The sequence below is a fragment of the Syngnathus acus genome, chromosome 5 (genome assembly GCF_901709675.1).
Source record: "Syngnathus acus chromosome 5, fSynAcu1.2, whole genome shotgun sequence".
In the NCBI taxonomy this organism is placed as follows: domain Eukaryota; kingdom Metazoa; phylum Chordata; class Actinopteri; order Syngnathiformes; family Syngnathidae; genus Syngnathus; species Syngnathus acus.
Window position 1 is genome coordinate 12,892,884 of NC_051091.1, and position 16,150 is coordinate 12,909,033.

The 16,150-nt window shown below is 46.4% G+C and overlaps 1 protein-coding gene across 11 annotated transcripts in view; it reads left to right on the forward strand.

Moving 5' to 3' along the window:
* Nucleotides 1-16,150, forward strand: part of chd6 (chromodomain helicase DNA binding protein 6) — a 64,104-nt gene that overhangs the window by 23,844 nt on the left and 24,110 nt on the right. For all 11 annotated transcript variants that reach the window (XR_005098047.1, XM_037252447.1, XM_037252456.1 and 8 more), the window contains exons 21-33: nucleotides 4,351-4,546; nucleotides 5,467-5,631; nucleotides 11,579-11,758; nucleotides 11,941-12,051; nucleotides 12,133-12,335; nucleotides 12,747-12,827; nucleotides 13,623-13,747; nucleotides 13,830-13,989; nucleotides 14,606-14,695; nucleotides 14,913-15,016; nucleotides 15,086-15,215; nucleotides 15,422-15,491; nucleotides 15,557-15,620. Coding sequence is in view for 10 of the 11 variants with exons in the window: in XM_037252447.1 (XP_037108342.1) it covers nucleotides 4,351-4,546; nucleotides 5,467-5,631; nucleotides 11,579-11,758; nucleotides 11,941-12,051; nucleotides 12,133-12,335; nucleotides 12,747-12,827; nucleotides 13,623-13,747; nucleotides 13,830-13,989; nucleotides 14,606-14,695; nucleotides 14,913-15,016; nucleotides 15,086-15,215; nucleotides 15,422-15,491; nucleotides 15,557-15,620 (1,679 nt within the window). In the remaining variant the exon portion in view is untranslated. The remainder of the gene's footprint in view (nucleotides 1-4,350; nucleotides 4,547-5,466; nucleotides 5,632-11,578; nucleotides 11,759-11,940; nucleotides 12,052-12,132; nucleotides 12,336-12,746; nucleotides 12,828-13,622; nucleotides 13,748-13,829; nucleotides 13,990-14,605; nucleotides 14,696-14,912; nucleotides 15,017-15,085; nucleotides 15,216-15,421; nucleotides 15,492-15,556; nucleotides 15,621-16,150) is intronic.

The following is a 16,150-nucleotide window of genomic DNA, read 5'->3' on the forward strand; positions in this document are numbered from 1 at the left end:
TGACCGAGGTGAACTCTGTGTTATGCTTTTCCTACTGCGTGTTTGTTATATGCATTTGTTATATGCTTTTCCTACTGCGCATGTGCAGACGTGTTGTATGTTGGAAGTCAAGGAAATGATTTGGTGGTGGTAAAGTTGTCACGTTGTGCAGGTGTACAAGTAAAGTCTAGTGAGACGCACAGTTGTCGTTATTGTCGTTATTCAACTTAACATGGTAGCAGAGGATGGACGCTGGTAATTACAAAGTTCTGCCAGCGTTTGATGAGAAGAAGTCTTACGAAAGTTGGAAAAATGAAGTCGAAATATGGAGACTTGTTACGGACTTGGATAAAAAGAAGCAGGCTTTGGCGGTTGCCTTGTCGCTAACGGGAAGAGCGAGAGACAACGCGCTGGAAATATCCGCAGGGGATTTGAATGCAGATGATGGAATGACTACACTTTTGGGAAAACTGGACTCAGTGTTTTTGAAAGAGGAAAAGGACCGCCAATATGAGGCATATACGGAGTTCGACCGGTTAACGGGCGGCCGACTACATTGTCGAGTTTGAACGGAGGTACAACAGAATTCGCCAGTTCAAAATGGAGTTACCAGATGCGGTGTTAGCTTTCAAGCTGCTAGACACTGCGGGACTTTATATTAAAGACAAACAGTTGGCACTTACCGCTTGTCCAAGCCTCACGTTTGACAATATGAAGGCTGCCTTGAAGAGGATATTTGGCGACAATACGCCACAAGGCGGAGTCGGTGCACTGCAGGTGAGCGGTGATGGAACTGACGATGCCTACTACACAAGGTTTGCCGGCAGGAGAGAAAGTAGGTCAAATCCGCGACAACAAGCAGCTGTTCAAGGTACCAATCCATTTGACCGATATGGTAGAAGAACGAGATGTGCAGTCTGCCAAAGTTTATATCACTGGGCAAAAGACTGCCCCCACAAAAATGAACATGCTAAACTAACAGAAGAAGAAGGACAAACCGAGGTTGATGAATGCAACATTACCATATTGTCTAAAGATGCATTGACTAACACAGAGATTTTCACGGTGGAGTCTCTAGGATCTGCTGTAATTGATACAGCTTGCACCAGAACAGTGTGTGGTGAAAAATGGCTTGATCATTGTCAGGTCTAAGTACCATCAGACATTAAACCACACGCTGGAAGGAAGAGGAGAAGACAACCAGAACAGGTTTACTCGCGAGGAGAACAATAGAGAAAGGAACCTCAGTTACAATCTCCATCAATTCTGAGCCCTTACTCCACGTGCTCCTCTTTTTAATGTTTTGGTTGCCCTGGTTACAGAGGCGTTGCTACACTAAAGGGAGGGGAGATTGTGGCTGTAGCAACGCTGATTAGCTAAGGAATGTAGTGTGGTGTGAATTAGCACTTCATTGTCGGCCCGTGACCCCCGCAGAATTTGTCCTCTTTCCTCAACCAGCTGTCTTCCCCCATGGTTGGCTGACTCGTCCTCGACTGTGATCAGATAACTTGAATTGCTGCTTTCTTGTGGAACAATGCAACTAAACCTTTGCTAACTTTATCTACTTGGTAAATTAACACACAATAATAATGAGTAACTTGTCCTAAACACTTCAACACACATTAAGTAAATGTGAGGTAACTGGTATGCAGTTCCTTAAACAAACATTGAGTAAATATAAGATAACTTGTATGCAACTACCGTAATTTTCGGACTATAAGTCGCGGTTTTTTTCATAGTTTGGGTGGGGGGGCGACTTATACTCAGGAGCGACTTATATGTGGGTTTTTTTTTTTCAAAAAATTTCAAAAAAAAAAAAAAAAAAAAAAATGAAACCGCGATAAACGAACCGCAATGTAGCAAGGGATTACTGTAATTTGAATTTCAAGTGACGACAGCAGCGCGAAACCATCTGCGTCACTCCAATTCATTAAATCCATCAATCGTCCTTTGTCAACAATGCGTGCGCGCCGCTGACGGCTTTTGCACTTAAAAATATTCCACAGGCCCATATAACGATATATAAATTATATATCAAATAACTATTATATAAGCAATAATGTTATCAAACCATCTGTGCACTCTAAATCATTAAATCCATCGATCAAATTCCTCGTCCTTTGTCAACATCGCCGCGCGTGCGCCCTGACGTCAGCCTCGTCGTTATTCCACAGATCTACTATATAACTATATTGTAGCGTTAACAAAGTTCAAGGAAAGACGTGGGTTTGGTAAACGGCTCTTTATTTAACAAAACAAACTTACAGGCGTGTGGCGGCGTGGACGTCCAGCCACGGAAGGGGACGAGAGCTCCATACGATAGGACCGGGCGTGCGTAGAAGCCATGACCGAGCCCCATGCACCGTCCTCGGACAGCCACCCGGCTGAGCGCCGGGCCTCGACTTCCATCCACGGAGCTGAAAGGCAGCTCGGTAGAGTAGGACCGGGCGTGCGTAAAAGCATTGTCCGAGCACCATCCACCGTCCCTGGACAGCCACCCGGCCGAGCGCCGGCGCCCGACTTCAATCCACGAAAGTGAAAGAAAGCTGGACGAGTCGATCTTTGTCCTTTATGTAAACAACCGTCGCGCTGCTGACGCGCGACCGCGACGTCGCGTCGCGCTGCTGTCGCGCTCGCTGCTGTCGCGCGTCACTCGTCCAGCTTACTTTCACTTTCGTGGATTGAAGTCGGGCGCCGGCGCTCGGCCGGGTGGCTGTCCAGGGACGGTGGATGGTGCTCGGACAATGCTTTTACGCACGCCCGGTCCTACTCTACCGAGCTGCCTTTCAGCTCCGTGGATGGAAGTCGAGGCCCGGCGCTCAGCCGGGTGGCTGTCCGAGGACGGTGCATGGGGCTCGGTCATGGCTTCTACGCACGCCCGGTCCTATCGTATGGAGCTCTCGTCCACTTCCGTGGCTGGACGTCCACGCCGCCACACGCCTGTAAGTTTGTTTTGTTAAATAAAGAGCCGTTTACCAAACCCACGTCTTTCCTTGAACTTTGTTAACGCTACAATATAGTTATATAGTAAATCTGTGGAATAACGACGAGGCTGGCGTCAGGGCGCACGCGCGGCGATGTTGACAAAGGACGAGGAATTTGATCGATGGATTTAATGATTTAGAGTGCACAGATGGTTTGATAACATTATTGCTTATATAATAGTTATTTGATATATAATTTATATATCGTTATATGGGCCTGTGGAATATTTTTAAGTGCAAAAGCCGTCAGCGGCGCGCACGCATTGTTGACAAAGGACGATTGATGGATTTAATGAATTGGAGTGACGCAGATGGTTTCGCGCTGCTGTCGTCACTTGAAATTCAAATTACAGTAATCCCTTGCTACATTGCGGTTCGTTTATCGCGGTTTCATTTTTTTTTTTTTTGAAATTTTTTTTTTGAAATTTTTTGAAAAAAAAAAAACACATATAAGTCGCTCCTGAGTATAAGTCGCCCCCCCACCCAAACTATGAAAAAAACCGCGACTTATAGTCCGAAAATTACGGTATATAGATGTCGCGAAAGTACACATTCTGTAAATATGTTTTTAGAACTCTTATTATAAACAACTTTTTTATAACAAGATACAAGTGTACATACTGTAAATATATTTTTAAGAACTCTTTTATTATAAAAACATTTATAACAAGGTTATAACAACTTTTTATAACAACGTACAAGTGTATGTACTGCAATTGTGTGGGCACTCGCTGCCTTCTGCTGGCGTGCGGGCAACTTTCCTGCCACAATCCCTCAATTGAGAATTTTTATTTTGAATTTTTGTTATTTTTGGTGGGGGTCCGCGATGTACTGAAGCCGTGATAAATGAACTGCGATGTAGCGAGGGATTACTGTACACCAACATCTTTACACTATTGGCCGGTTGAATATACTCATTGTCATGTTCCGGTCATTGGTCAATCTAATCCATTTACCGGCAAGCGCAAATCATTGCTCGGTCGAATAAACAACTCTCCCGTGAACTTATTAGCAGGTTGGAGTTAGCTTTTTTCCCCCCAACACTTGATTTGTACTCGTATAACACAATCTTTTTTACTACATAATCACGACAAATTATTGACACAAACAGACAGTACAAGACAAGAACACATCAAAATTAAAAAAATTAATTCGACTTACATGTGAAACACAACCGATAAAAAGAAACACATGCACACAAATAGGAAAGCTAGCAAAGGTACTCTCAATACATAGATACCCGGTACTATGAACTGGCAGGAATTTAAAGCCATTATCCACCAAGGATGTCTGAAAGGGCTGATGAATATGAACACTGTGAATACGCACGTTGGAGTGATCAGTTGTTTTCTAACCCAACTTTGTGCGCGTGCGTGCCTGTCCTCAGCTACACGTACGAGCGCATCGACGGACGCGTCCGCGGCAACCTGCGTCAGGCGGCCATTGACCGCTTCTGCAAGCCGGACTCGGACCGCTTTGTGTTCCTGCTGTGCACGCGGGCGGGCGGCCTGGGCATCAACCTGACGGCCGCCGACACCTGCATCATCTTCGACTCGGATTGGAACCCGCAGAACGACTTGCAGGTAGCCAGCCGCTCGCCCTGCCTTTGGGGGGGTTCTCCGAGCGAGCCCTGTTTTTTTTAATTAATTAATTTATTTTTATTTAGCACACACATAATAACATAAATGTCATATAAAGAAAAAAAAATAAAGAAAATAGTCATGCGCAAGGAAGACTAGAAACCCCGACGGGCTTATAAGGTGTCTCCCTCAGATTTCAAGTTAAAATTAAAGAAAATATAATATAATATAATCAATCAATTAGCCTACCATTTTAAGTAGGATTGAAATCAATGTAATTACAAAGGGATGGTAATAATAACTTAATAAACAAATAATGTTAATAGATCCTTAGAAACAAATAATAGCAACATCAAGGCAAACTAATAACAGTAGCCAAGGTAACAAGCAACCTAACTCAGGTAATACTACTATAGTTCATAGTGCATATGTGATTTGTGAATATGTGTCGTTTAACAGCAGTTTTAAACATGAAGGACGAAAGGTCAAAGAAATGGATAGGAAGTTGATTAAATACTTTGGCACCCCTGAAATGAAGACTACATTTGGACAGGGAAGTTCGTATGGGGGGCAACTCAACTCTAGCCTTATTTCTGGTGTTATGACAGTGATAGTCTTCCCTTCTCCTGTAAAAGCTATTGAGTGTATTGGGGAACAGATTGTGGGTTGCTTTGAAGACAAACTGAGCTGTGTGGAGAAAATTTACCTGGTATAAGCTGAGAATTGATAGTTCCTGGAATAGCGGTAGTGAATGAACAAGGTAGTTAGCATATAGAAGGATTCGGACACAACGCTTTTGTAGACAATAAATCCGATTCAACGTGGTAGGATGAGTGCTGGCCCAAATTACGTTGGAAGAATTGATATGTATATGGGTAGATTCGGGAATAATCAAAACGTCGTGTGTCCCCCTCCCCCGCCAGGCTCAGGCGCGCTGCCACCGCATCGGCCAGAGCAAAGCGGTCAAGGTGTACCGCCTCATCACCAGGAACTCCTACGAGCGAGAGATGTTTGACAAGGCTAGCCTCAAGCTGGGCCTGGACAAGGCCGTCCTTCAGGACATCAACCGCAAGGGCGGTCTCAATGGGGTGAGACATGTCCGTCTGGCTGGGCCAGCAGGGCAATGTGACAAAAGTCCTCACAATTTAGTGAACCGTCCTTCAGTGACTTCAAAACTACAGTACTAAAACTCGACCATGCCGTATTCGCCTCATGGCCAGTCGTCACACATGTTCGATGCTTTGTCCGAGACTTAACGCAAATCTGATTGGCAGATACTTGGCATTTCATTGCAAAAATCATTGTCATAATTTGACGGTGAGTCACTAAACAAAATTTCCTCCACTCCAGGGATGTCCTTTGCTGCAGTTGTTGTCAGCACATACGGTTCGGATTGAAAAAAAACAATATTTTTAAACAGTTTTGTCTTTTTGCACAGAATTGTCTCAAATAGATTAATCCATCTTGTGATCAAATCAGGGATCATCTTTTTTTTTTTTTTAACTCGGTGACCTGTGATTCTTATTCTTGTACCAGAATCAGAATCATTGGCCAAGTTTGTGCATGCTAAACAAGGAATTTGACTCCGGTTGATCCAAGTGACTAACAACATTCAGGTTACTAACAACATTTAAGTGGCAAGAACAGGGTATTATTGCCCAGTGATGTCTCTGAGACTCTGAGTGGTGTGAGTTTATCAGAGCGACACCCTGGGGAAAGAAGCTGTGTCTGTGTCTGCTGGTTTTGGCGTACAGCGCTCTGTAACGCCGTCCGGAGGGGAGTAGTTTTAAACAACTGTGACCTGGGTGAGAAGCAGGGCCGGACTGGGAGATTTTTTCAGGCCAGGAGTCAGTTATGTAACCAGGCCACCCTGGCCTTGCCCACACGTGCATGTTCACACCCACACTTAAATGCATGGGCACAAGCAAAACGCATTTGTGCGCACACACATGCACACAATCATTCTTTGGGTTTTGTTGTGGGTGTACTGGAAAAACAAATCAAAATCTCTAGAATGAGGGCGAGCAAAATAATCGAAAGGTCTCTCTGAGTCTGACTGTCTGTCTGTGTGTGTCCTGAGTTGGCCTTTCCCTTGCACTGCTCCCTGGACTTGTCTTGCCAGTATACTCTGCATCTGCTGTGAGTGTCAGAACAACCAGCATAATAATTATATTATTGACAAGAATACATTTAATCAATATCAAAAGAATGATATGGTTAAATATACGCTTTTTTCCCCAAATGTTTCATGCATAGTCATACCTGTCAGCTGCTCTGACCTAGTACTGGGCCTACTTTCTGAAGCACCAAAACTGGCAATATTTCCACCTTTGCATAGGAAACATAGACATATATTTTAATATTAATTTAGCCAGGCCCAGTTACAAAGTTTAGAGGAATGTGCAAGTAAGAAAGACTAACAAATGACTCTTCAACTTACAAAATCAACTAGAACTAAATCTAACAATAAATCAGCAGATTTCATGGCAGCGGCACATATGCACACAACACATGCAAACTGGCATGGATACACGCGCGGGCACACACAGTTTTTAATGGCACCGTGTGTGTGTGTGTGGGGGGGCTGAATAAATCCGTAACTTTTCTGCATTTGACCGCGTCCTCCAGCGCCTTTCTTTTTTTGTCCCTCTCCGCACCGCCTTTCCTCTTCTTTTTACCACGTTCAAAGTCCATTATCCTCATTTGCACCGTTCGCTAGCTACAGCAGCCGGCACCTTACATAGTAATTACTATTAACACACCCCTTCCTCCACACGCGCTTTGTTCGAGAACCGGGACGTTCGAAAACCGAGGTTTTACTGTAATTACTATTAACACACCCCTTCCTCCACACGCGCTGTGTGGTTGATACGGACTGTGGGGGCGGGTGTTAATTGATATAAACCAATCGTCTTTCCCTCCTCACATGCTCCTGGCCTGAGTGGCCTGGCCTGTCCCTCTGATAGGCGAGCCGCCGCACCAGCAGACAAAAAAAAAAAAAGAGTGACGCAGAGAGACTCAGGCCAGCAGGCCAATCCTAGGCCGGCGCTTCGGGAATACCGATGGACAGTCCGGGCGTGGTGAGAAGAGTCTGTAGAGATGTTACTTGCACATTTCCTGGTCCTGGACAGGTACAAGCCTTGGATAGATGGGAGGTTGGTCCCGATTATCTTGATTGTCCATTGCAGTTTGTGCTCGTCCGTTGCAGTCTGTGCTTGTCTTGTTTGGCGGCCGATCCAAACCAGATAGTGATGTAGGTGCAGAGGATAGACTGGATGATGGCAGTGTAGAAGGTCTTCAGCAGCTGCTGTGGCAGGTTGAACTTCCTGAGCTGTCTCAGAAAGTACAGCCTCTGCTGGGCCTTCTTCCAGACAGAGTCTATGTGGCCGGTCCATTTCAGGTCCCGAGAGATTGTGGATCCCAGAAACTTGAAGGTGTCTGTGGAGGGAATAGCATTACTGAGGATAGTGAGGGGTGGAAGTGGTGAAGGGTCTCTCCTGAAGTCCACTGTCATGACTGGTCCACGGTCTTGAGCGGGTTCAGCTCCAGGTGGTTTTGGCTGCACCAGTGGACCAGCCGTTCCACCTCCTGTCTGTACGCAGTCTCATCACCGTCCCGGATCAGTCCGATGAGAGTGGTGTCGTCCGCATACTTCAGGAGCTTCACAGAAGAGTCGCCTGATGAGCAAACGTTGGTGTAGAGAGAGAAGAGCAGTGGGGAGAGGATGCACCCCTGTGGGGTGCCAGTGCTGGTGGTCCGGGTGTCAGATGTGATGGTCCCCAGCCTCACATGCTGTCTCCTGTTGGTCAGGAAGCTGGTGATCCACTGACAGGTGGAGGCAGGCTCTGCGAGCTGGACGAGCTTCTGGTGGAGGATGTCGGGAGCAATGGTGTTGAACGCCGAGCTGAAGTCCACAAACAGGATCCTGGCGTATGTTCCTGGGGTGTCTAGGTGGTGCAGGATGTAGTGCAATCCCATGTTGACCGCATCATCCACCGACCCGGTAGGCAAACTGCAGGGGGTCGAGCAGGGGGCCCGTGATGTCCTTCAGGTGGCTCAACACTAGCCTCTCAAAGGATTTCATGACCACAGATGTCAGGGCGTCAGGTCTATAATCATTCAAACCTGTGATGGCGGGCTTCTTGGCCACCGGTATGATGGTGGAGCTTTTGAAGCACGAGAGCACCTTACACAGCTCCAGGGAACGGTTGAAGATCTGTGCAAAGGTGGGTGCCAGTTGCTCAGCACAGACTTTCAGGCTGGAGGGGGACACGCCGTCTGGGCCTGGTGCCTTCCTGACCTTTTGTCTCCGGAACATCTGACACACCTCCTCGCGGATCTGAAGTGCAGGCGCGGCTTCTGAAAGAGAGAGAGTAGTGATAACAACGATGGAGGTGTGAACAGGAGGGTTGTGGGGGGAGGTGTGGTTATTGATTGTGATGCAGGAGGTCCTGTTGTGTGGGTGGACCGTTCAAACCTGCAGTAAAACCTGTTTTCCTCCTTGGCTTTGCGCAGCATCCTGAGGTTTGGTGTAAACAACGTTTTTTTTTTTTTTTTTTACCCCCAATGATCGTCACACATCTGGGTGTGGTGAAATTTCTCCTCTGCATTGAACCCATCCCTGTGGATGCTGAGTGCCAAGCAGGGAGGCAATGGGTCCCATTTTTATAGTCTTTGGTATGACCCGGCCGAGGTTTGAACCCACAACCTTCCAGTCTCAGGGCGGACACTACACCACTGAGCTGGTCTTGTTGTTGTTGTACGTGCAGAAGGTCTTAGTCTGCAGACACAAGTCCTCACAAAAGCTGAAGTATGATGTCACAGTATTGGTGAGTCAACACACGTTTCCACACATTTGTCACAAAATATGATAGCGGATGTGAGATCCAATACAATATAAGAACAAATCAATAAATATGATCAAGAGATGAGGGACATGCTTCTTTACAGTTTGAAAATGTGCAACTCTGTGGCTGCAGCAGAATGAAAATGTGAGAACTTGAGTTTCTTGATATTCATGAGCTAATTTTCTACGTGTCAGAAACAAAGCTTCAGAAACACAATGCGGTGCACGTTATTCTCCAAAACTACCCTCATGGTTTTTCTTCCATGAGCAATACCGTATTTTTCGGACTAAAAGTCGCTCCGGAATATACGTCGCATTAGCCATAAAATGCACAATAAAGTGAAAAAAAACACGTACACGTATAAGTCACTCCGGAGTATAAGTCGCATTTCGGGAGAAATTTATTCAACAAAATCCAACACCAAGAACAGACATGAATGAGCAACCACAGGCTAACGATAGGTATGCTAACATGACATAAACACAAATAAAGAGCTGAGAACGGGCCTGACGCAACATTGACAGTTATCCAAATAACTATAACATAAATAACACCTTTATCAAACCATCTGTGTCACTCCAAATCATTAAATCCATCGATCGTCCTTTATGTCAACAATGCCGGGTGCACGCCGCTGACGGCGGTTGCACTTCAAATCATTCCACAGGCCCATATAACGATATATAAATTATATATCAAATAACTATTATATAATCAATAATATTATCAAACTATGTGTCACTCCAAATCATTAAATCCATCGATCGTCCTTTGTCAACAATGCCGCATGCGCGCCGCGCCGCTGACAGCGGTTGCACTTAAAATTATTCCACAGGCCCATATAACGATATATAAATTATATATCAAATAACTATTATATAAGCAATAATATTATCAAACCATCTGTGTCACTCCAAATCATTAAATCCATCGTCGTTTATGTCAACAATGCCAGGTGCGCGCCGCTGACGGCGGTTGCACTTCAAAATATTCCACAGGCCCATATAATTATAAACAACAATTTTATCAAACAATCTCTGTCACTCCAAGTCATTAAATCCCGTGATCAAATCGTTTGTCCTTTATGACTTAGACTAAGACTTAGACTTAGACAGAACTTTATTGTCATTTTGTCAACACTAGGTGTGTACAAAACGAAATTTCGTTGCATACGGCTTTCAACAATGTAGAGGTATTTCGGCTGGTTAAAAAGTGACATTCTATATAAAAATATGAAATAAGATAATTATAAAGTACAAAGTGCAGCAGTGATAAAGTATGTAAACAGTGCAGGAGACAAAAGCAGTATTTACAAGTGTGCAGAGGAATGCTACGTTTGAATGTTCAACAGTCTGACGACAGCAGGGAAAAAACTATTGCAGAACCTGGTGGACCTGCAGCGGATGCTGCGAAACCTCTTCCCAGAGGGCAGCAGGGAGAACAGTCCATGGTGGGGGTGTGATGGGTCACTGATAATATTTCGGGCTCGGGACACGCAGCGCTGGGATGACAAGTCCTGAATGGAGGGAAGAGGAGCCCCGATGATCCTCTCTGCTGTCCTCACCACTCTCCTCAGGTTCTTCCAATCGGAGGCGCTGCAACCTCCACACCACACCGAGAGACAGCTTGTCAGAATGCTCTCTATGGTGCTTCGGTAGAACGTCCTCATGATGGGTGGGGGCAGGTGGGCTCTCCTCATCCTCCGCAGGAAGTACAAGCGCTTCTGTGCCCTCTTGACCAGTGTTGTGGTGTTCACAGTCCAAGTGAGGTCGTCTGTCATGTGGACTCCCAGGAATTTAGGAATTTATGTAAAACACCGCCGCATATGCGCCGCAGTTGCAGTTCAGATTACAGTAATCCCTTGCTACATCGCGGTTCGTTTATCGCGGTTTCACTACATCGCGGATTTTTGAATTTTGTGAATTTGTGAATAATTTCACATATAAATTGCTCCAGAGTATAAATTGCCCCCCCCCACCCAAATTATGAAAAAAAACGCGACTTATAGTCCGAAAAATACGGTATTTGAAAATGGAGGTAAGCCAAAATGGAAATCACAATGTCCTTTCCAAGGACGCTCCCGTAGGACGAGAGTCAACAAGTCGGGGCTACGATTGGGTGTAGTGCGCGTTGGTGACAACGTTGAGGTTTCGGCAGGTCTGTGATGCGCTTTGGGGCGGGGGTGCAGGTGCAGCAGCTGTCCAAGCTAGAGCTGGAGGACTTGCTGAAGAAAGGCGCCTACGGTGCTCTGATGGACGAAGAGGACGAAGGCTCCAAGTTCTGCGAGGAGGACATCGACCAAATCCTGCAGAGACGTACGCAGACCATCACCATCGAGTCGGAAGGCAAAGGCTCCACCTTTGCCAAGGTGAGTCACAAAGAGTCATCGTTTGCTCTTATTGCTCATTCTCTGTTTTGATTGCTACGTCTGTTTTGGCCGTTTATAATGAGTCAGAGTTCTTGCTCAGCTTTCGGGTCCAATCGGTCTGGCAAATCCACTTTGTGACATGTCAACTTTTTTCTTTTGTTGATGTTGTCCCCCTCCTCCAGGCCAGCTTTGTCTCCTCGGGTAACCGCACAGACATCTCTCTTGACGACCCCAACTTCTGGCAGAAGTGGGCCAAGATCGCCGAAGTGGAGATCGACTCCAAGTCGGAGAAGGTACAAAAAAGATGAGCTGACGATGCAATTCGCATCTTTGCTGATCCGCCTCCCTTCCGCCCTGGCCCGCGCGGTGCTCAGGAGTCGCTGGTGATCGACACGCCCCGCGTCCGGAAGCAGACGCGCCACTACAATTCCTTCGAGGACGACGAGCTAATGGAGTTCTCGGAGCTGGACAGCGACTCGGAGGAGAAGCCGTGCCGCACCCGCCGCCTGGGGGAGCGCAGCCGCCGCTATCTGCGTGCCGAGTGCTTCCGCGTGGAGAAGAACCTGCTCATTTTTGGGTACAATCAAGTTGGCGTCATCTGTTAGGGCAGCAACCACTTGGATTATTTTAAGAGGCGATTCATCTGTCCATAACTTTGTCATTGGATCAGATTTCATTTAAAAAAACAAAACAAAACTGACAGTGCAGAAAATAAATGGCCAATCATAAATTAGGATTCAGTTCCTGATTGGTATGTTACATGTCAGAAAGTTGCTAAAAATGTTTAGAAGCACATATTTGCAAACGTCTTATTTTGCTAAACGCAACGATAATCAGTCCGTTTTCATGGAGGTCTACAAAAATGTGACAGTCGGTACTGTTTACAGGCTGAAGGTCCGAGGAGTTGATCAAATAGAAATCAGGAATTATGCTGTACTTCATATGCATGGAAGATTGCTGAGTTTTTGGATCTTGGCGATGTGTGCAGGTGGGGCCGCTGGAAGGACATCCTCCACCACGGTCGCTTCAAGTGGCACCTGACCGAGAGAGACATGGAGGCCATCTGCAGGTCACCCGCCGCCGACATGTTACAGCACGCATGGATGATTGATTTGGAACAGATCAATGTATGATGGAAGGATGATGAATTAGTGAAACATTAAACACACAAATATTGTTGATCCAAGAAAGAACGGATGATGAGTGAATAGTTGCTTGCATGTTACAAGGATGAAAAAATAAAACGGTGACTCAATGATGATGGTCGCTGAGGAGTGCTTTATGAATGAATGGATGGACAGACGGATGGATAAGATCACTAGATGTGGGTGTGCATGTCTGAGTGGTCGGATGAATGGATGGTTCCTGGATGGATGTTGAGATGGTGGTCGACCAATGGATTGGGAATTGATACAGTATGTATGCGGACGGATAGATGAAGGAATGGGCCAATCATTTCTATAAATGAATTGTTGATCTAAATCAGGGGTGTCAAACTCATTTTTTTCGCGGGCCGCATTGTAGTCATAGCTTCTATCGGAAGGCCATTATGACGGTCAACCCAAATAAATGTATGAGCACTTTATATTATATACAGTAAAAGCTACAAAACAAACTGACAAGCAACTCGTTTTCAAATCAGACGAGTAAAAGCTGGTCAAATATTTAAAAAGAAGATATTAAAAGTGAAGACAATTTGCAATTCTAGGAATGACCCATGCATTTGATGCACAATTTGTCTTCGCGGGCCACATAAAATGATGTGGCGGGCCGTATCTGGCCCCCGGGCCTTGAGTTTGAGAGCGGTGATCTAAATGAAACGCTTGTACGTTCCGGCATATATTGTTTTCTTTTCTTCCTTCAGGGCTCTGCTGGTTTACAGTCTGAAGCACTACAAAGGTGACGACAAGATCAAGAGCTTCATCTGGGACCTGATCTCCCCCAGCAAGGAGGGCCAGGACCAGGACCAAGAGCTGCTCAACCACTCCGGTCGGTACCGCAGACTTTTACGAGTCCAGCTGTCTCCATCAATGAGGGTTGACTTCCGCGTGCGTGCGTGTCTGTGCCTCAGGTCTATCGGCACCGGTTCCTCGTGGACGCAAAGGCAACAGACCCAAGAGTCCGCTGACTGTTCCCGAGCTGAAGAATGCCGACTGGCTGGCCCACTGCAACCCCGAAGTGGTTCTGCAGGACGACAGCTACAAGAAGCACCTCAAACAGCATTGCAACAAGTCAGAGCAGTCCTACCTTTTACTTCATTCACCCCCAATCGCGTTGCGACTTTGACAAAGCCACATCCACAAATTTGGTGGACATGTGCATCATGAGTAGACCCACCAAAAAGTCTAGCGAAACCATATGCCCGAAAAGATACCGGTAGTGAGCGCATTTTGTTAAGCAGCCGACACACTCGCCTCATTTTGGCCATTTTCGGTGACATTTAGGGAAGTAGTCTTGTCACTGTTAAGATTCAGCCCCTGAAATCAGAGAGAAATGTCTATCGAAAGAAGACTCACCAAGTCCCACGAGAAGTCTGCCCTTTTTATGTGAAACAGTCTGTTTTGCCATTTTCAGGGAGCCTTCACAAATGAACATTGTCGACGAGAACCTTTTGGCTAGAAAATACACAGGAAGCTTGAGTTCGAGGTGCCGTTTGATCACTCGCTCTACCAATATGAATTCTGACATTGAAGCCATTTCAACCTCGTATCATGCACTTTTTGTCCAAGACAAGTCGATCCACTGAAAAGGAGGTGTGCCGTTTTGGCTTAAAGCCGCTGCATAATTGTGGCGTTTGCCGCATTGGACTCTTCTCACCTTGAATTATGTTTGCGTGTTTGTGTGCAGGGTTCTACTGAGGGTGAGGATGTTGTACTACCTGAAGGTAGAGGTTCTGGGTGAAGCAGCCAATCAGGCTCTGGAGGGCACACCCGCCAGGTACAAGGCACCACACGTACTAACTCATAAATGTAGGACAATGCGCTGCCGCAAGCCATGATGTTTGGTCATTGTTTCAGTTCATGTCAGCGGTAGTCACTCACGTTTCTGAATGCACGCACGCACACACACACACACACACACACTGAACTGAAATGAAACGTTGTAAGGTCAGAGCTCCGCACGAGTGAAATTCATATTCATTTGATGACTCCAGTAAGCTGGACATGTCGCTGCCTGACATCGACTACATCGAGATTCCGGCGTCGTGGTGGGATGCCGATGCAGACAAGTCTTTGCTTGTAGGCGTCCATAAACACGGTGAGTTACCTGACACAATGTTTGACGCGTGAAGAAGAGGTACAGTGTTTGAAACATGCGCCCGAACAGGCTACGAGCGCTACAACGCCATGCGGGCCGACGCCGACTTGTGCTTCCTGGAGAGGGTCGGCATGCCCGACGTCACCGCGCTTTCCACCGAGCAGGGAGGAGGAGAGCCAGCTGCCGACGCCGCCGACAGGTAGCGCTATGAAAGGGGGCAACAAAAAGAAAGTAGTGACAGCAAAAACACTTGGACAACGGCACTAAAAACAACAACAAAAACAAAGATAGCCAGAAAAAAAGCAAACAAAGTAACCTTAGCAATAACAACCTTAGCAAGAACAAGCGGATAAGAGACAAGTAATATAAGGGTGGGTGCACGTTTGTTTTTATTCTTTTGAGCAGCATTGCAAAAGTGGACGACGTCACCGAGAACGCAAACAGTCAAAGTGAAGGAGGAGACGACAACGACAAGGTACGTAGGGCGTGCATCTTCCTCGTCAGCTCTGTGACGTTTGCTCCTTTGCACACCTTGTTCAGGGAGAGGAGAGCCGCTTGAGCACCGACGGCGCCGACAAGCCGGACGGCGGCGCTGCTGCCCCAGGTCAGTATCCCCTTTCGCGCGAGCCTCACTATCAAGTGGAGACTTTCACACAACTCATCTGTGGTTGCCTTTTTACACGCAATTTGGATGGATGGATGGAATCTCCCGTCGATCCGACGGATGAGTAAACTAGCAGTTATTTCTGCAAGTCTTACCAGCACAAAGATTGTTTTAGGTGTCAAGCGGCCGTGCCGTCCCCTTGCCACCCTCTCGCCTTCAGAGGGTCGTTTGCCCAGCAGGTGCAGGTACTGCCACATGCAGGGCGGCTCAAGAAGGTGCAGCTTTTACAGCATCCCCAATCCACCCCTTAAATGCTGAGTGTCAAGCAGGGAGGCATCGGGTTCCATTTTTTTATAGTCTTAAAAATGACACGGCGGGGATCGAACCCACGACATCCCAGTCTCAGGGCGGACATTCATACCACAAGGCCACTGAGCACTTTACTGCTTTACCACTACACGCAATTTACCGTGTTTGAAAAGGCACAAGCAAATAAAAAAATGCACATCAGCAGCAAATGAGGCAGGCTC